General features: G+C 42.3%; 1 protein-coding gene across 4 annotated transcripts in view; it reads right to left on the bottom strand.

Annotated features, from left to right (window-relative positions):
* Window positions 1-20,878, bottom strand: part of FNDC1 (fibronectin type III domain containing 1) — a 104,329-nt gene that overhangs the window by 4,934 nt on the left and 78,517 nt on the right. For all 4 annotated transcript variants that reach the window (XM_032836480.1, XM_032836482.1, XM_032836481.1 and 1 more), the window contains 7 exons: window positions 17,248-17,316; window positions 14,988-15,131; window positions 12,691-12,921; window positions 9,658-9,766; window positions 5,017-5,096; window positions 1,828-1,857; window positions 902-1,063 (listed from right to left, as the gene is read on the bottom strand). In XM_032836480.1, the coding sequence (XP_032692371.1) occupies window positions 902-1,063; window positions 1,828-1,857; window positions 5,017-5,096; window positions 9,658-9,766; window positions 12,691-12,921; window positions 14,988-15,131; window positions 17,248-17,316 (825 nt within the window). The remainder of the gene's footprint in view (window positions 1-901; window positions 1,064-1,827; window positions 1,858-5,016; window positions 5,097-9,657; window positions 9,767-12,690; window positions 12,922-14,987; window positions 15,132-17,247; window positions 17,317-20,878) is intronic.

Raw genomic sequence — 20,878 nt, 5'->3', positions numbered from 1 at the left:
GCTATGATGTGGAGAAACTGGAATGCTCACATATTATTGGCAGACTGTAAAATGTTATAGCCACTTTGGAAAAACAGTTTGGCAGTTCTTCCAAACTTAAACACAGAGTCACCATATGACCCAGCAATTCCACTCCCAGGCATGTGCCCAGGAGAACTGAAAACAGGTATTCACATGAAAACTCAGACATGAAGGTTCATTAAAGCATTATTCAAAATGCTGCAGAAGCAGAAACGACCAGAAATGTCCGTCAATAATGGATAAATAAACAAAATGTGGTCTATCCATATAATGGGGTATTATTCAGTCTTTAAAAGGAATGAGATTCATTTATATGTTACCATACAGATGAACCTTCAAGACTTCAAGACAAAGGGACAGATATATAGTTCCAGTTCTACGAGGAACCTGGAATAGGCAGATGCATACAGATAGAAAGTAGAATGGAGCTTACCAGGTGCCGGAAGAGGGGAAATGGAGAAACTGTTTAGTGAGTGTAAGTTTCCTTTTGGGAAGGTGAAAAAGTTCTGGAAATGGGTAGTGATGATGGATATTTAGTATTTAGTATCACTGAATTGTGCACTTAAAAATGGTTAAAAATGGTAAATTTTATGTTTATATATTTTACCACAATAAAAATATATACATTAAAAAGTAAAATGTAGTGGATTATAAAAAATTATATGAGTGTGTGTGTGTGTGTGTGTGTGTATTTCTGGATGTCAAAGTAAAAATAAGGAACTCCAAAGTAAAGCTTGAAAAACTGATTTGTGTTCAAGCCACAGTGATATATAATGGGTCCACAGCTCAAATACATTCTGATGCACCTGCTATGTCAAGTTAGTACCTGACAACATACCTTCTCATACTTTCCCATACCTCACCATTCTCAAAGACCTACCTTTCAGATTGTCACTGAGGTAGATCTTATACCGCAGTGAATTACAAAGAACAACTCCCACGAATTTTCTATACCATGTCCGCTTCACATACTGCCGGCCGTGGCAGTCGGTGTAGCTAGGGTCATGTTTGAAAGCAAATGGGATCCAGATGGGCTCACCACCTTGACAACACAAGACACACTCTCTCAATCATGGCATTCCACAATGTTTATTCTCACACAAAATATCAGAGAATTTGACTTATTCATCAGCCCTTCCCCTCCTCTCAGGGCTTTTCCCACCTCCCCAGTAGGCACTCTTTCCCTCATTCTGCTTCTTTCTTGGCACTGAAGTACCACTGAGGAGCTTCTTATACCTGAACACATTTAAAGTATTTGAATTTCTACAAGGGATTCTTGAAGTAACAAAAAGCCCTTCAGCTTCAAGGAAAATAAGATATAATGGCATATTTGATCTTTTGGGATATGCCATCCTACCTGCCCCCCTCCAGCAGTCCTCCTCATAGACTCTCACTGTTCTCATCACTCCCAAGAACTGTCTTGAGCTTAAGAAATAGAGCTTTCACAGTTTGTTTGAAATATGAAGTAAAATTTTGTTGTATATTTAATGCATTTTGCTACACTTTCAGCCATTTAAAATATTCAAAGAGATCATGTAAATAAAGTTATCTATTTTATAGATATTGGTCACCCCATAACAGTTTATTTTATATAGATTGGCTGCTATGGTCCTATAAAATAAATTCCCAGATCATTCTTTTCCCTAGATCAGGGTAAAGGGGGCAAGGAAAGCAAAGAAGTTGTCAGAAAATCATAAAAATGCAAAAACGGTCTAGCATTTCTACTTGTCAGCAATCATAGCAATCTCATTGTCAATATCCAACTTGGTTACTAGAACGTCAAGTTTGTCAAGAAAAGAAACTTACCTGGTGGCCTCACAACAAGCAGAGGATTGTCTGTAAAATGAAAAAGAAAGTATTGACTTCACTATCCTATTTGATAACCATGAAATTGTTGAAATGTTACTGTGGTGGAGACAGCTAACTGAAGAGCTCCCTGGAATAGGTACAAATAGAGTTTATAAAAGTGGTGCCAATGTTTTCCTTAGTTTTTATTTTCTGAACATTTCCTTTTGAAAAATATCCTCTTCTAGTTAAACTACCTTGATATTTGTACAGAAGTTGTGGGTCAGTATAGTCATATTTTGATTTGGAGTACAACAGAATAATTCAATATTCATCACTTTTAAAAGATGTGTCTGTCTTGAGAAAACAGTTTTATGGTTTCTTAAAAAGGTAAACATACACCTACTCTATGACCTATCCATTCCACTCCTAAGTTTTTACCCAAGAGGCATTAAAATACATGTCTGTGCAAACACTAGTACATGAGCATTCATAGCAGTTTTGTTTGTAATCGTCAAAAAGTAGAAGCAGCTCAAATGTCTATGAACAAGTGAATGAGTACGTTATGGCAAGTGGTTAAGTTATGATGAAATATTGCTAAGTAATTAAAAGAATGAACTATAAATAAGACAACAGTATGAACACAATGGTTTTGCTGAGGGGAAGAAGCCAGACAAAGAGTTCATATTGTATGATTTCGTTTATATAAAATTCTAGAAAGCGCAATCCAATCAAAAGTGACAGACAGCAGATGAGTTATTCCTTGTTAACAGGGGAGAAGATGGGCCCATGGAGGGGGCAGGGGAGCTGGGTTGCACAGCAGCAGTCAGCATGCTGGGGTGACGCTGATCTTCACTAGTGTGATTGTGGCGATGGCCTGAATGGGGCAAATATACTTTAAAACACATTAAGTTATACACCGTACATAAGTGCGTCTTACTGTATACCATTTGCATCTCAATAAAGCTATATGTAAAACATCTCTATGTCTTAGCCGAAGTAATGCCCCTTAAGAAAATATGGCAGCGCCTGGGTGGCAGAGTTGGAGAAACGTCTGACTCTTGGTTTTGGTTCAGGTCATGATCTCAGTGTTGTTAGATCGAGCCCCACATCGGGGAGTCTGCTTGACTCTCCCTTTCTCCCTCTCCCTCCACCCTTTCCCCCAACTCTCCTTCTCTCTCTAAAAATAAATAAATAAATCTTTAAAAAATATGGAACTAGTCTTTAAGCAATTCTGTTTTAGAAAAAAATTCATTTTTATAAAATAACATGGGCCATTCTCCTTTTTTTTTTTTTTTTGAAAAATTATCACGGAGTAAGATTACTCTTTTAGGGTAAATATCCTGTGAGTTTGAACACATGCATTGATTCACGGAGCCCTACTACAATCAAGACAGAGAATATTTCCATCACCCCAAATCTCCTGTGAGCTGCCCCTTTGTACAGACCATTCCTTCACTCCCACAGAAGAGTAACCTGAGTAACCTACCCTTAGTTATAAGTGTAAATGCTCATTTTGCTCTCCTGCTCTTAAGTTTCAATAGTCTGCTGGAAAAAACCTCAAATGCTCCAGGGTGGAGGGGGACATATAAACCAACAACAGCACAAGACAAACAATGTCAAAAGTTGACCCCATGCTGCAGCCTGTGCTCACATATGCATCTACCTCATGTATTTTCTATGTTTGGCAAGTGCCAAAGTTCAATTACTTGATAGTCTTCCTGTTGTTAACCTAACCTCTTACGGCAGGGTTGTGCAAAGTGAAGGAGAAATTTGAACAAACTGACTGAATAAAGTGAAGATGGCCAAAACTAATAATTGTTTATTAGTTATTATTTAATTATTTAATTATTAGTTATTATTTAACTAATAATTTCAAGTAATTGTCAAATGGTGTGCATGAGGATCTCCTGGGAGCTGACGGTAAAAGAGGTCTGCATGTGGGGCCCTGGAGTCCCGTCACCCATCCTTTAGGGGTCCCAAAGTATAGGGTGGGGGCATGGTGGGGCTTTTCTTGGGAGGGAGAGTAGCAGAGAGCTGTCTTTTCCAATTTATACTGCAGTCTCAGAAATTACATTTATATTTCTATTCTCAGATTTGGGGCCAATTTCTTGAAAGCTTTCTAGATTTGAATTATTTTATTTTCCTATAGACTTTTATCATGTTAATTCTGATAGTCACCAAAGGTCCATTCCCTTTTCAGAAAATGTAGCCGTGAACATAGACACGTTCCCTACTTTAGCAAATTAACCCTTGAAAATGGTTTTCTTTGACTCTTTCTTAATTACTAGTGAGGAACACACTTCTTAAATGAAAAAAATGAAAACACTCTTGAGGTCCTTTGCCAACATTTCCAATATGAAGCTTACTCTCACAAAAGATTTTATTTTTTTCCACTTAATTGTGAGTCAGTAGATTTCAAAGAAACACACTTAAAAATAACTTCCAATGATCAATATTCTGGGATCAAGCTACATGTGGGAAATAATCTAACTGAATAGAAGCTAGAGCGAATTTAGTGCACAGCTGGTTCAGCCGGACCTCTGAAGGTGGCCTAGCTTAGAGGCAGAGGGACCAGCTCCCAGTGTGGCTTCCTGTGTGGAAAGGCTGCCCACCTAGGACCATCACCACGGCCAGCTCAGGGCACACTGCTTCAGATGACCACAAGATGACCACATCTTACAGAGGGCTGGAGAGCTCTGTACACCAAGTGTCCCCCAGTGCAGGGCCATCCTCTGAGTAATACTGCTTCTAAGATTAATTAATTAATTAATTAAACTCTCCATATTAGGACCTCTTGTCTCCTAGTGAAAGAACCATCTTGGAGACCTGACTAATTGGAAGAAGCAAATGACTCTCAGGCCACATGACATTTATGCTTTTCAGCTGTTTGCAATTAAAAAAAATTAGCTCTGCAACTAAACATTTTACAGAGAGATTCAAAATTATCTTTCCCACATGGCTGAAAACTAGATTTTTTTTCCCTTTCTTTGGAATGTGATGTTTTCACTTTCCAGGCAGTTCCTCTTAATTTTGTTGTCCAGCACAAAGAAAACGATGTTTATTTTATAAAGTGATATCCAGTAAGACTCACTAAATAAAGAAGTGAGGACTTCACTTCTTCAGTTTTTATTCTATTGTGGTCATGATTCCAAATTATTTGTCTTTGAGGAAAACGGGGGAAAGATGAGAATGTGAAGTCACAGGTACCTGATTCTGTAACAAATGAGACCGAAGGGCTGATGGGTCCGTAGCCATGTGGATTTTTGGCTTGAACTTTAAAATAATACCTGAAATTATAAAAAAAAACAACATTTTTTGAAAGAGAAGATTGTTTAATTTCTGTGTAATAAGACAGATCCCAAACTATTGAGCACTTAACTCTGTGGCAGGGTTTGAGTGCTATTTCATAACAAATGCATACATTGCTGCTATTCGTTATTTTTTCTGAACTTCTCACTTTCTAATAACTCAAAATAATACAAGTCACAGCATTGACCAATGTGGCTGATGGCAGCAGAAGGAGCACATGGGGCAAATAAGCCATGTAGAGAGCATATGCTCCTTAGGGCGTCAAGGCTGTGTGGCCCCACATGGGCTCACCCCTGGATTGATGCTCCTGCTCCAACCCACCCGAGTTCCACAGCTCAAGAGGGAGAAGCTGGAGCAGCAAGTCACTTACAGCAAAATTCAAAGTTAACCTAATTCTTATCACTGAACTCCCTGTGAAAAAGCGTGTGTTTGACCCAGTAATGATACAACTCATTGTTGGTGGAAGGAAGGTCAGCCCGTCCCAAGGTTGGCCTCCTCAGTGGAACAAACGTGACAATGATGTTTTGGGTGCATGACAAGTGCTATGGTTGGCTCTGGAGCTTTAAAAGTCATGGAGTCCTGAGCTTCTGTGCCTCCAGGAAAGAGAAGCAAGTCCAAGAAGAGGAAATGGAAAAGGCTGGGAGAGATTTTGCTGTCAGATTTATCCTTGTCTTGGAACAGAGAATGTACTCATTCGTCTAGAGGGAGACTGATAGGCAGAGCGGGTGGGAAGTCCCCAAACATCCTCTGTGCTCTGATGAGCTACAGGACAAAAAGTGGTGGTGAAGTAATATTAGAGACCAACAGAGCAGCTGTGACCCATTATATCCACGGTTAATCTCCTGTATTTCCTTTCCCTCTGGGATACCCGACATTCCCTGTGCTCTCCAAGTCCTGAGCTACTTACAGGTGAAGAAAGGGGTAAGAAACCCCTGTAAGGGGTGGCTCTGCCATTGCAGAGACTTCCTGACAAGTCTTTTCCTATGTCAGTCTTGACACACAGGTTCTAAGCGCTAATTAAAATGCACTCTATTTTCAAAAGGTGGATAATTTATTCAGAGAGCAAACGCATACTTCCGTTACACCACTGTCCTGGCACCAAGCCTCCAGAGCTCCTGAGATCACCAAGGGAGCCTCCAGCTTCACGGTTACACAGAAATATGTGACTTTGGGTTTGAATAAACAGAGAGCAAAGAAAGGCTAATTTGGTAAATTTAGTCTTCTTTTCAGGCTTTCAAGAAAATCATTCACATCTCATTTAGAAGAGAATCCTTTTTAAATTTCATTTAAAAAAAAGATATGCACAATTAAGAACATATGAGTTTCCAAATCTCAATTCACTCAGTGGTCTGTGTTTTCCCAATTATGCATACTTTTATTCAGTGGTTATGGAGTTATTTAAGACAAAATTCTACAGGCAGTGGGTTTGGCGTACGTCAATGATACTGGTCAAACTTTAAAGATACTTTTTCTTTCCTTAAAAAGGGAAATCAAACCCTAAGGAATGACACCTCCTCAGAGGCTACATGAAATATTTCTGCCAAACAGTTCTTAAGCCTGAGTGGTCCTGACACCAGTGCTCAAGGTCCACAGAGGGAATCATGGCTCTACGATTGTGGGGAGGGTACAGGATGCCAAACTGGTCTGATTCCTTCACTGTATCAATTCTGTCTCCCCACTGAAACCCCAGTGTTCTCATCTACTTTCTCTGTCCCCACAGTTCCTCTATCCTCCAACAAGGCCCACATGGCCGAATTCCACAGACATACTTCCGTTTGAACCTTACCGAATGTATCAAAGCAAATTTAAATACATGAAGTCGAAAAACACAAAATTATGGGGGAAAAGTAAGATTCCTGTTTTCCAAACCATATTAAACTTCTTCTAGAAATAAAAATATCTATCTCATATTCTGAACAGTCTCTGCCTCACCCAAGTAACAAGAGAAACCCATGCCTTGCCTTCTTACATAAGTTCTTGACACCTTCTTCTGAATAATCCCCCACAGTCAGAATCTTTGTGCTTTGAAGGATGGATGAATTACGCAGATTCCAGAGAGTAGTCTGGGACTGAGTTGGGTGAACAAGGCAGGCAATCCCCAGACTGAGTTATAAAGAACCAAAGCTGGTGTCTTACACTCCAGCCCATCTTGAGGGGACTGACTTCTTGTGTCTCCTACAGGGACGTGATGGTGGTGGGTTCCTGAGAAGCCCCGAGGATAGTGCTAAAAATGGGGACACATAGCCTCCATGGAGAAGGATGTGAACCACTAATGTGGGCCCATCAGTGTAATGCAGGGAAACAATAAGGGTCCTTACATCGGGCTGTTCATAGGGGTTTGAGGAAATCTGTGTAGAAGAGCCACATGTTCTCTATGACTCTGCCCAGCGCCCTCCATCAGGAGAAAGAATAATTGAGCAGGCAACCCAGAGAGAAGGCTACAGTAGCAGCTACTGTCCCTAGCCCTTCTATCAGGGCACTGAATGTGTAAGGCTAAGAGAGAAGCCACAAGGGACTCCCAAGGCCCTCTGGGACCAGCCTGTCCAGCCTCCCCTCCTCCTGCTCCCATCATCCTGGCCTCCTTCCCTTCCTAGAACATACCATGCTGTTGGACATGCTTTCCACCTAAAACAACCTGGCCTCACCCCACATAGCTTCTCCACGTTCAGCACTGCTTATCTATTTCCCCAGGAAAATTCACCACTACCCATCCCCTCCCCACAAGCTCAGGAAAAAAGTCTCCTTCAGGAGACTGATTAGTCAACATTTATATTTATGCTGCTGCTAAACAATCTGTCTCTGCCAAACTGTGAGCTCTGTGAGGACAGTTCCTCTGTATTTTATAGCCCACCTCCCTGACTCTACTCTCCTCCTTCTACCCTCACCCGCTTCCTGCTCCCAATGCCATTCCACCCTCAGTGCATAACCTGTGTCTGGTGCAGAGCAAACACCTAGTATGAACAGAAGGAATCATGGGCACTCCTTCATACCAGTTGAAAGAACAAATAAACCTTTATCTTCCATGACCATCTCCTGACATTCTAAACTCAAGCTCAGCCTGGCAGCAAAAGTTGGAAAAAGAACATTGGCCAGAGGGGGAGAGGGGTCAGGAGATGGTGATTCAAGTTCCACCACAAGAAGCTATGCAGAAAAACCCCTCCGGTACCTCTTTCAGTTTTGGGATGCTGATGCTGAGGCTGTGCTGGGGAAGCACCCTCACTCTGTATACAATACGGAGAATTGAGTGTGGACTCCACTGTCTTAAATGTGTTGTTTGCTTGCTTTAATTAATCCATTTTCTCTCACTATTAGGGAAAAAATAAAGTCCTTTCTCAGGTTCCAGTTTTGCTCCTTGCTTTTTATTTGCCAAATCCACAAATTGATAATAGTTTATGAACCAAGTTTAGCTCAGGGAAGCCCACGGCACCCCCAATACCCTGAGGAAAGTTCTCTGCTAGTTCAGCAGAGTCTCAGTAGCCATGGCTATTAATTAGTTTCTATCCCCTTTGGCACATTTCTGTTTAAGGAGAGTATTTTTTTTCAACTTTCTCCATATTCCTCTAACTATACAAGATATGAGAGACCTTAGACCCACAGACACATCATTTAGAGCTCTTTGCCCCATAATTATGGGGTTTAATATGACCATGGGGTGCTGGACTCATTTGCATGGGCTTGAGAGAAGCAATCATTAAATATTCAAGAATCCTGCAGGCCCACTGAAGGCTGGAATTGGCCACGGTGGGAGTGCTCACACTAGAGAAAATGGTAAGCTCCATAAACCAGGGACTTTTTCTTCTCCAGAGAGCTGGTTTACATGCACACCATGCTTGATCCACATGTGCTTGGTGCTTTGCCCATTTTAACCAACCAGGAAACCTTTCCTGATGATCATTAATATCAAAACCAGATAGTGTGAAAGAGGAAATGCATGCTCACTCTGTTTGTAACCCTGGGAACAAGTTTTGTAGATTTCACACTGAGTGCCACAAACTCTGGCTCCCAGGGGGGGCCTCTGGCCAGCCAGGTACTGCCCAGTCTAGGAAGGCATGTGTGTAACCTTATTAATGTGCAACATTCGTCTTTCTAAATGGTCTGAACTTCCACATCACAGGGTCTGAGTACAGTTAACTAATATGTTCAGCAATGGCTGCCTCATTAATGCTACATATGAAGGTTGTGCTCTCTAATGTCACCACCTGGGTGCCTGCACATGGATCCAAGTCCCTTTCAGCACACAGAACAACCTTTGTTTCCCCAACAGGAGGTGGTGTTTAGACTCTGGAAAATTGGTAACAAAATATAAACACAAAAGACTAACAACTCTAATAGATGCAGTAATTTCTTCTAAGAGAAATATAATGACATATGGTGGGTATTCCTTGATATTCTATGAGAAGTAAACAGAGACTACAAAAGAAATCGTAAAACCTTTTCATCAACCTTTTCATTTCCAACCTGAGGATACCTGTGACCATGCACACAGGTCTCTCTCTCTCTCTCTCTCTCTCTCTTTCTTTAATGACTGACACATCATACCTTGTATTTGGCTTCAGGTTCTCAATGGGCAAATGAGTTACTGAGGAAGCTTGAGTGGACCACTTGTTCCTAATGAAGTCTTCATAGGATGCACTGTAAACCAGGTAACCTGCAGATGAAGATACAGAAGGATCCACTGAGCATCAAGGAACCACATCACCCAAGAGGCATGCCTGATGGAGGAGGATGGGGAGGAGGCCATGGCACAGAGGCATTGCCGTCTGAGGGTAAAGTTCAAGAATGGGAAAAACCTCCATGTTGCGTCTGGATCGGTATAATGGAAACTTCTGATGAATTCAGATGTAGATAATAAAATTAAACACACTTCTTGACAACTGCTCGTTCCCTACTTCTCTTCCTTCTCTTTATCTCCCACATTTCCTGGCCGCCTTCATTTCCTCAGAACTAATCACCTCAACTGACCTTGACAGCACAGAGAAAAAGGCAGTGGAAGAAAAAGCAGTGACCTCCACAGAAATATTTAAGAATTTCTTGTCAGAGATATATACAATTGTCCTTACACAAAATGACAAAACTGTTCATGGCAAATGCTGTGTGTGTGTGTATGTGTGTGTGTGTGTGTGTTTGCATGTGTGTGTTTACACTAGCATGTGTATGTGGGACTGAAAGAGTCCAGATTTGCAGTGGTCTCCTCACCCAGTTGGTGAAGGCTCTCCTTTGATTGCTAGTTGTTGAATATCTGTGCCTGCCCTTGACCTTGATGTCTAGTGACAGCAGTCAGGCAGCGCCTTCTGCCTTCTCTGCTATGAATGGACCCCAGTGGGCCCTTACATCTGCCCAGCCTTCAAGGAGACCTCAGAAGGCCAAGTGAAGTCATGGCTCAGTGCATCCTCTACAGTCTCCCATGTTATGCACAAAGGAAGAAAACATTCATCAGGAATTTCCCATGTGTCAAACATTCCAAACACATTCAACCAAGTTTAATTTTGGTTAATTCTCCTGTTCCTAGTATGTAGACATCTCTATCCCCATTTTGACACAAGAGAAAACTGAGTCTTACAGAGCCATTAAAGCATGATATGAAACTGAAGAAGTATAAAACAGAAATATTCAGTGCCCTGGAGTCATGCAGGTTTTTACTTTTCACTCTAAAATAAAGGGGAAGACATTACAGGGTGGCACAACCAGACTGCACTTTTTTTGTTGTTTTGTTTTTTCAGTGTTCCAAGATTCATTGTTTATGCACCACACCCAGTGCTCCATGCAATACGTGCCTCCTTAATACCTCATCAGACTGCTTTCAATGCCTCCCTCTGGTGCACAGTGAAATGGGTCAGGTATGGGGTGTGGATTGGGTAGTCTAGCCAGCTGGCTACTGTAATATCCAAGGGACAGATGGCAACAGCTAAGGTTAACTTGGTAGTTAATGGAGAGAAATTGATGGGTTCATGAGAAACGTGGAAGGTAAAACTGATAGGATTCAGTGATGAATTGAATATGGTGGGGGAAATTAAGAAGATTTGAAGACAATCCCATGCTTACAGAAAAAGGGTGAAGAATAGGGTCATTCTCTGAAATAGGAAACGCAGATGAGTAGGTTTGGGAATCAGAAGGATCATGAGTTTGATTTTGGATATGGTGTCTGAGATGTTTTAGAGACATTCTAGTGATGATATCAAGTGCCCATTTGGTTTTAGTGTTTGAACCTCAGAAGAGAGATAGGCTTAGCCTTGAGCTATAAACCAATGACTCATCTCCAGGATGAATTAAAACTATGTTCCTGGGTAAGATCCTGGAGGAAGAAGAGATGGAGCAAAAAGGAAAGAGGAGTTGAGACCATGCCCTGAGAAGTTCCAACACTTAATTCTGGGGCATTAAATGTCTGTCTCACAGATAAGCCTATGAGAGTGACTCAGATTGAAAGAAACAGGTCACAAGTTTAGGGGGAGGAAAATGTTAACAGCATCGAATGCATATATGAGGCAAGCTACTTTATTTAACAACCTGTGGCTGCTGATTACTTTCCACAGAGTCATTTTGGTGACATAAAGAGAGTGGATTAGGGGCACACAGCTAACCAACGGGCATATCAGAAACAGGTGCACTGGGCTCCGTAGCTCTTTCCACACTGTTCCCTGGAGGAGTTCATTCTTCTCTTTTTTCAACAAATATTGTGTGAGAACTCATGAAGAGCTGCTGCTCCCTCCACAGGGTTTCCTCCTCTGCTAACAGTGACATCAAGCCATGTGTGCTTCCCGTGATGCTGTAGGTAACAATGGCTGGTGCTGTGTTTGGTCTGTTGCTCTGCCTATACCTGGCAGGGCTGTCGTGAAATGTTCCATGGTCATCAATTTAGCAGGCACAGCTTTAAACTGTGAATGCCCAAGTCCCTGGAAATACCTCCTCCGTATTATTTATACTAGGGGCATGAGTACCTGTGATGGGAGCACCGAGGTTTGTTTTTGGATGAGGTGTAGGGTACATGATGATGTGATGAGACCGAAATCTCCAAGGAGCTTTGTACTCCTTGGGATTTGTATTAACAAGAGCACATGGTTCAGAAACACACCCTCTACAGGATAATACAGAAGCCGCATCTGAATTAAGTCCAGAGGCAGAATCGTGGTCCCAGTGTTGACTCTTCCACAGGACAGTGCACATTAAGAAGTCTTTCAGGGCCTGTGCTTGCAGGGTCTGACCTTGCAAGTGGCTATGTGGACTCTGTGACCATTTGTGGGATTACAGAATGTTAGAGATGGAATCAGATTTTGCAGAGGAAGGAATCAAAGTCCAGAGAGATGAAGCAGCTAGTTCAAGGTCATACAAACCAATGTGGGGCTAAGATTCAGGACTTTTGACTTCCACCTGTATTCTTCATACTACTTCACAAGGCTTCCCTTGTGGCCTGTATGTCATCCTTTTGAAAGGAGGCATTTGCCTTCATCCATCCAGTCCACCCATCTATCCACCCATCCACCCATCCATCCACTTATCCATCACCCATTCATCCCTTATAGTCTGTATTTTCTACCTACAGTCAATGAGAACTCTGAGCATCTGCCTTGGACACACCTGTTACTACATCTCCCGGGGTGGCTTTGTCCCAGTCCACAATGACAAATGAGTGGCAGCCTTCCATGGCGACCACAGTGATGTTGCGGGGGGGATGCTGCGGAGGCAGGTCACTCTTCCTCATGTCATTTGGAATGATTTCATCCAGGCTATCCACTTGAAAGTGATCCAGAGCATCGGTCAGAGAACATGGGGCTGATGGGTCTTTACTTAGGTATGTCACATAAGGAGCTGGAAAAGAAGAGAGATACCCAACTGTATTGTTGAAAACTTTCCCTAGAGGGAGAAACAGAATGTCTGCTGGATGGAGCAGACCCACCATCCAGTCTTTCCCTGCTAGACAGAGGCTCCAGCACCATCAGCCCCTCAGCCCTGATGATAAACTCATAAACACATCCTTAGCTCTCTCAGTGGATCCACACATTTACATCTTCCAATCCAGAAGTTTCAGAAGATTGGTCTCCCCATCAATATCAACGACCGGGTCTTCAAAGTAATTTTGAAGGACCCCCAAACTATAATTGAATGTCATATAAGTCTGCAGTGTTCCACCATTTGTATGCCCAGATGTTTGGAAAGGTATGAATCGGGCCCAGCTGACACTTAATTAGAGCTCTCTTGGCACTGTTCACCTCCTAGACTGTGCTGGAACCAGGAAAAAAAATACCCTGATGAGGATGTGCAGCTTCTAGCCTCCAGTCATGGGTGTTCTTCTCTAGAGCTTCAGAGATACCCAGATCATCCAGGATATTTGCACAAGGCCAGGCCTGAACAGCCTTTACAATATTACTGCTAAGTACAATACAGCTACTCACATTTATGGACAGGTTCAGGGTTTTCTATACATATTATCTCAGTGGATACAAGGGCCCTGGGAATAAAGCAGGACATGGACAGATACTCCATGTTCCAGGTGAGCCAACTGCTGCTGAGAGGGCCCACAAAGCTAGGCTCAAACAAGACTCTACCTCCAGCCCACACTTCTTTAATATAAATGCTCTGTAAGAAGCAGAAATGTCAAGGAGTTGGAGCTGGTGCTTCATATATGCAAAACTCTGAAGTGTTTTCAAGTGACAATTTCTAGTACTTTCTAAATGTTCCACTGCATCTTTTGGTATAGGTTCTCATTCTTGGTGGCCACCGAGACTAAAAGCAATTTTTAGACCCTCTAATATCCAGTAATTTGTATAAAATTAGACCTTGAGAGCTTGTTGAGAGATCTAATCAGGTAGTTCTGGGGAGTAATATACTATGCTTTGAAGAGTTTACAAACATAAAAAAAAAAATAGCCAGACAATAGTAAGCCTTTCAGTCTTGAGAAGAGTTCTGTGGAACAGCAAACAATAGTGCTGAAAGCATTTTCATTTCTGTCCTGGAGCCACAGAGAGGACGGACCAGAACATTCAGCAAATTCAGTCAGTCTGCTTAATGCCAGAGGCCAGCACTAGTGCTTGCCTCAGGAATGCTACCTCAAATTAATATTTTTGTTCTTCAAGCACATGAGATTTAGACACTCAAGACTACATCTTGGCTGGCAAGCACTTTTCTCTACTTATGGCAGAACATTTGTTTTGGAAACAGAAAAGTGTGATATTAGTTTAAGCTGTTGCCTGTCTCCACTTGGTAATATTTTTCTCCGCTTTGTAATGTACTAATCTAAGTGTCTCGTTAGTGAAGTTCATTAAGGGCGTGGGAAAAGAAGACTCCCAAAGGGAGTGAAGCACAGTGTAGTGAAATAGAATTTCTTCTTGAAGTTGTTTAATAACCGAGAAAGAAGAGTCAAGTAAACGTCTAGATTCCTAGTCCCCAAGGCTAATGAAAATTACAGGAAACAACAGAAGAAAACCAGCTTTGGCTCTGTGGTACCTTAAGATGTACCAGTAGCTCAATTCAGTAAGCTTCTCATCTTTGAGGAAGAACTTAACCACATATAGGTGAGTCCCAGTGGAAGCCCCACCTTGAAAAAGTTGATAGAACACAAACAGTCATGTTCTCTGCTCCTGAAGATGTTTACAAGTGTTCTTAACCTTGGTCTACACGAGGCAGACTCTCGAAGCTCTACTCGATTGGATACCAGATGTTCTCCTGTCAACCCCATTCCCATGACTCCTGTAGAAAGCAAGCTAATATGCCTTCCAGCAGGACTGACTCACTGAGTCACCCTGAATGGAAACTTCACTCTGGGAAAGCTTCTGCTCCAAATGTGCTGCCTTGGCCAAGTCAAGAAATTGGTTATGCTCTTCCTCAAAGAAAAAAGTTAAAACCCATGTTTCTCTGACAAAGGAAATTCTATTTACCAACAAATCGTTTCTTTCCAGCCAAATCAAACTCTTCTCCAGGAAAGGAGCTAATGGAGCCTTCTGGTGAGATGACCTCAGGCACCACAGCCATGGTGGAGGGCCTGGTGGTGGTTGGTGGCCTTGAGGTCTCAAATTCATAATCTGAAATGATACAAAGGCTTTGTAATTGGGCTCCTCCAGAAAAGGGGCATACCTTCTCGAAATTCAACTCGAGATTAAAGCACACATGCACACACACACCCAAAATAAATGCTATGCCTGAACCTAATTTGTTCCCAGTGAAAAAGTATCCCTCCGGAAGGGGAGGTGAACCATGAGAGACTATGGACTCTGAAAAACAATCTGAGGGTTTTGAAGGGGCGGGGGGTGGGAGGTTGGGGGATCCAGGTGGTGGGTATTGGAGAGGGCACAGATTACATGGAGCACTGGGTGTGGTGCAAAAATAATGAATAATGCTACGCAAAAAAAATAAAAAATAAAAAAAAATGCTCGATGCATAAAAAAAATAAAAAGAAAGAAAAAGTATCCCTCCTACTTCAATCCCCTCAGAGAAGCAGCTACAGATAAAAGAAGGGAAGAGGGAAAGGAAACACATACGAGCAGAAAAATGAGGCTTTATACTCAGAGCTGGACAGAACCTTAGAATTCATCCAGTTTAGCACGCTCTTGCTACTGGCCCCCGGACATTCTGTATCTAAATAATTTTCTCTTTTAGAGCCATGAAAGAGTCACATCAGAAAATAAACTTGATTTTTAAAAAAAAAATTTACCTTCTGGTATGGGCTTCTTTCCTGGGGACCAGGTGGAATGAATCCTATTAAAAAACTAATCCTTTAACATTTAAAAAAGAAAACTCTGCTCCCTTTCAACCGCTCAAAGATAAAAAGAAAGTAAGAATGGAGCTTAATGTTTTCAGAGGTGCTAAGATACTCTTCTTTTTCTCCTGACATCTGTTGTTTTTTCTTTAAGTCAGTTTTTTCTTTTTTCTTTTTTTCTTTTTAATTTTATTTTTTATAAACATATATTTTCTTTCCCCCCAGGGGTACAGGTCTGTGAATCTCCAGGTTTACACACTTCACCGCACTCACCATAGCACATACCCTCCCCAATGTCCATAACCCCACCCCCCCTCCAAACCCCCCTCCCCCCAGCAACCTTCAGTTTGTTTTTTCTTAAACTGTGGGATGAAACCATTTATCAAGCTTTACAATGACTGCATCAAAGGTGACATTATTCTCACACCGGGGTTTTGGGGCCCCTGGAGTTACAGATAATGGCAGACAAGGAAGCACAAAAGTGAGGATATCTTGAGTATCAAAGGCCAGCCCTGCCATGCAGACAAAATGCCCACAGGAAAAGTGCAGAGACAATTTATAAAACAGACAGAACCATCACAGGGTCACAGGGTCATACGTAGACTAACTGCACTGGCTCCAGATTCTACCCAAAGCATATTACATTCTCAGTCTTACAATCTTATACCTGCTTGAAAAGATTTTGTGATTAAAAAACACCTGCATAGCACTGCATTTCTCTTTCTTTCTTTTTCTCTTTCTTTCTCTTTCTTCCTTCCTTCCTTCCTTCCTCCCTCCCTTCTTTCTTTCTTTTTCTTCCTTCATTTCTTTCTTCCTTCCCTCCCTCCTTCCTTCCTTTTTCTTTTTTAGAGAGTGAGAGAGCACAGGCATGCACATGAGCAGGGGGTGGGTGGAGGGGGAGGGGCAGAGGAAGAGAGAGAAACTCAAGCAGGCTCCATGCCCACTGTGGAGTTCCAGGCAGAGCTTAATTGTTCAACACTGAGATCATGACCTGAGCCCAAATCAAGAGTCAGATGCTCAAATGAATGAGCCACCCAGGCGCCCCCATAGCACTGCAATTTTTAAACACAATTAGAAAAGGAGAGAAAAGAGAACAGTGAGAGGAGCCAACAGAGGAAGCGGAGTCATGGGTTAAACCAAGTCAGGTCACAAGGGGTGGTGGAAGTACAGGCCCAGACAAGCAGCTCCAGAGTTCCAGGGGGCAGGGAGAGAACGGGGACAAAGGTGCTCGTGTGGAGGCTTCATTCACATATGAAACTCACTATTTTCCTTTGGATCAAATAGCACTGGGGGCTAACTTGGAAGCTAGGGTACAACCACCTTCCCTGAGCATTACCATGCAGCCAAGAGTTCTGAGAGACACTTGGAAAATTGAGATCATCCACTTTGTAATTAAAGTGAGAGAAACTGTCCACATCCAAACTGTAAAAATCAGTTGGTACCTTCGTCATAGATAACATACGCCTCTTCTGTGGGCATTGCGGTGTCAGTCTCCAGTCCTGAGAATTCATCTAGTGAAGAAAAAAGGGAGAAAGGTTTCCTCTCAGCGGCTGGGAACCACGCCCCCGGCACAGTGTCCAGTCCCCACCATCCTTCTACAGGGGTCAGTCGCCAGGCCAGAGTCACCCAGCTTTCTCAGAAGGGAGAGCATTAGAACCCAGATAGGAAATCCAGACTTCCTTTCCTTTACATTCAGGGGCGGGCACCCCGAATGCCCCCTGGCGATCAGAGGAAAGCCACCCACTAGCACACCCACTTTCTGGCACAAAGCACCTTCTGACCTCCCTACCACATACAGTGCTCACTCACCTGCTTGCCCAGGGAGCTCTCAGGAGGCCGTGAGAAGGGCCCCAGGCCAGCAGGTCACAGGCCTGAGAACACACATTCTCAGAAAGCAGAAGGGTGGGAAACTGCTGCTCAGGGTGGGGACAAAAATCCCTCCACCTGCGATCTCCCTTGTTTATTAGGTCTTCATCTCCCTTACCCCCTCAATCTTGCCACAATCACATGTTCTGGAAGTAGGTTGATTTCCTGCCTCTCCCATATTCTATGTTGGCAAACCACACCAATGTGAATTGCCATGCCTCACTGCTTCCCTTCTAACCCCTCACCCTCTCTGGTAGGAAGCCCGCAGCCCAGGGCCTGTGAGATGCTCTAGCACCTGCTTTGCCATTTAGGTGGGGACCCTCGGTGTGTTCTGATGGGGCCAATGGATGTCAGCAGGACAGAGGTTGTAAATTACTATCCACCCTTCAGTGCTCAGGACTGTCATTTCAAGAACAGCTATTAAGACATAATTTTTGGGGGGCACCTGGGTGGCTCAGTGGGTTAAAGCCTCTGCCTTTGACTCAGGTCATGATCTCAGGGTCCTGGGATCGAGCCCTGCATCGGGCTCTCCGCTTGGTGGGGAGCCTGCTTCCCCTTCTCTCTCTACCTGCCCCTCTGCCTACTTGTGATCTCTATCAAATAAATAAACAAAATCTTTATTTAAAAAAAAGGCATAATTTTTCCTTAGGTTAGTCTAACGTCAATATTCTTGGATCCAAGAGGAATCACTTCTGGGGTGGTTCAAATCAGACAGTTTTCAAGTTCACACCACCCAGTTTGGGGCTATTTTGCCATTGCTTCCTTGGGTACCATTTTCCTTCCCTTGTCAATTTAACTTTTAAGAACATGGTCTTCTTTTTCTTCATTCTTGGTTCACATTCATTTCTTTTTCTTTTATTTTTAGCCAGCTCAAAAATGAATAAATTGTATAACTTTTGCAACCCAAAAGGAAAGAAGAAAAGGGAAAAGAATAGCATTTCTTTGCTGGATTCTCGCTGTGGAGTGTAATTCTTGTACTGGAACACGGCAGTGCACGCAGCAGGCCACAGAAATCGTGCCTTTTACCTACAAACTGGGATCACTTCTTGAATGAGTGTCTTTTAAGTCTTCTGGCAAAAGTAAACATTCTACTGAGTGATTTAGTGCTTTTTTTTTTCACTTAAGCTCAAATAAAGTCAGGCATAATTTTCCTAAAATAGCACCATCTTGGCTCCAAGTAAAAGTAAATTCCAGATGGAAGAAAGTGTTTTTTTTTTTTAAATTGGCCCTCAGAATTTGTCCCACCTGATTGCCATTTTGAAGCATTGGGAACTACGTAAAACTAGATACTTTATACGTCAACTCAGCATCATTGTCAAAAGCTTCCAGCTCTTCACATGAAAGAGCCACAGCTGGCAGCCACCAACATAGTAGTATGGTTCATTCTCTGAGTAGTTCACCCAAATGGTTATGAAAAAAATTGAGTACAAGCTATCACCAAAGAATTAGGGTCTTGGCTCCAGAAATATTTAACAAAACTATAAAAAAAATTCTGAGTAGAAGTTTAAAGAAAAAGTTTGTCCAGCTCAAGTGAATTTTCAATTATTCTTCTTGTATTTTCTGTTTTCAGAGTGAGCTGTGAGTGAGTCGACTCATTTTCCATAATGACTGATGTTTTTCTGAAACGGCCCAAGATCATGTTACAAATTATTGAAGATGTTCAATTTCCACACATTTCCACACATGCATGATAGCATCTGATCCACTGTAGAAATGGAACCTGAAAAACAAAGGCCACTGGCTTTTACTTGTCAGTTAGAAAAACGGAAAGTGCCTATAGATCAAGACATTGCGTAGATACCCAAAGACAAATAATAAGGTACCATGATGAATGTGAGATGAGCAGAAGGCACTGTCTCTACTGCAAAGAATTTGTTATTTAATGGGGGAATCAGATCAAGCAAAAAAAAAAGTGTGTGTGTGTGTGTGTGTGTGTGCGTGTGTGTGTGTGGCAAGAAAGCGAGAAGAGTAAAAGCAACAAAACACTGAAAACAAGCATATAATGTGCTTCCAGGAATATACATACACATACGGCTTGCATAATAAATGAGGAAGTACGTAAATACTGCTTGAATTACTGGAATTGTTGAATGACACAAGGTTATTCCTAGAATGTTATTTTAAACAGTGTTTTAAAGGAAAAGAGTGCATGATTTAACAGGGGAGCCAAGACTTTGAGATCTGAAAAAATGATTTTAAAATTGGAGGGCTAGGGGCACCTGGGTGGTGCAGTGGGTTAAGCCTCTGCCGTTTGGCTCAGGTCATGATCTCAGGGTCCTGGGATCAAGCCCCGCATCGGGCTCTCTGTTCAGCAGGGAGCCTGCTTCTCCCTCTCTCTCTGCCTGCCTCTCTGTCTACTTGTGATCTCTCTCTCTCTGTCAAATAAATAAATAAAATCTTTAAAAAATAAAATAAAATAAAATAAAATTGGAGGGCTAGAAACAAAATTTTAGGACTTCACCAGTGGGATATAATAACAAATGGGTGACTAGGTGGGATTGTGGAGCAGGGGTCTTGAAGGACAGGTATTCATTTGCTGATCGCTAATGCAGGTGCTAGATCATAAGCACTACCACAACAAACATTTGAGACTATGGACCTGCAAAGTGCTATGGCCAAAGTGTCACTTGCTTAATACTGACTATGTACACATGGAGCCCAGCACTTGTGAGTGTACATCATGGACTTCACTAAATACAACAAAAGAGAGGGGCCATGAGAAAAACACAAACCTGAGAGCAGAGTAAGAGGAGACAGGATATAGATGGTTCTGCAGTTCATGTGTGAAGGAGAGCCTTGGGACTGACCCTCAGCTGACATCAGAGCCTCTTACTGAAAGCATCTCTCTGCTTTCAGTATCATTACAGCATTTACAAAATAAATATCAAGGCCACTAAGAGTTGTTTCACCAACAAATGACAAACTCCATTGTATTTCATAGATAATGCACAGGATTTTCCAGAGTAATTTTGACTGATTTTCAAATTATAAGCCATCTTTAGAAACTAATTCCCACCCAAGATGCTTGCTCCATTGTCTCTCTCCAGCATTGGCCCTGGCAAGTTTCATTCCAATGATGAAAGAAATTGGGACTATGTGTGGTATCCCCAGGCAAGTGGGGGCTGGTGGAAGGAAGCCCAGTAAAGAATAACAAAGAGTATTGGGCCAACAGGCCCAGCTTATAGATGAAGAGAATGAAGCAAATCT

This window comes from Lontra canadensis, unplaced genomic scaffold (assembly GCF_010015895.1).
Source record: "Lontra canadensis isolate GAN:19392208 unplaced genomic scaffold, GSC_riverotter_1.0 scaffold92, whole genome shotgun sequence".
Classification (NCBI taxonomy): domain Eukaryota; kingdom Metazoa; phylum Chordata; class Mammalia; order Carnivora; family Mustelidae; genus Lontra; species Lontra canadensis.
This window is presented reverse-complemented; position numbering and strand designations above follow the sequence as displayed.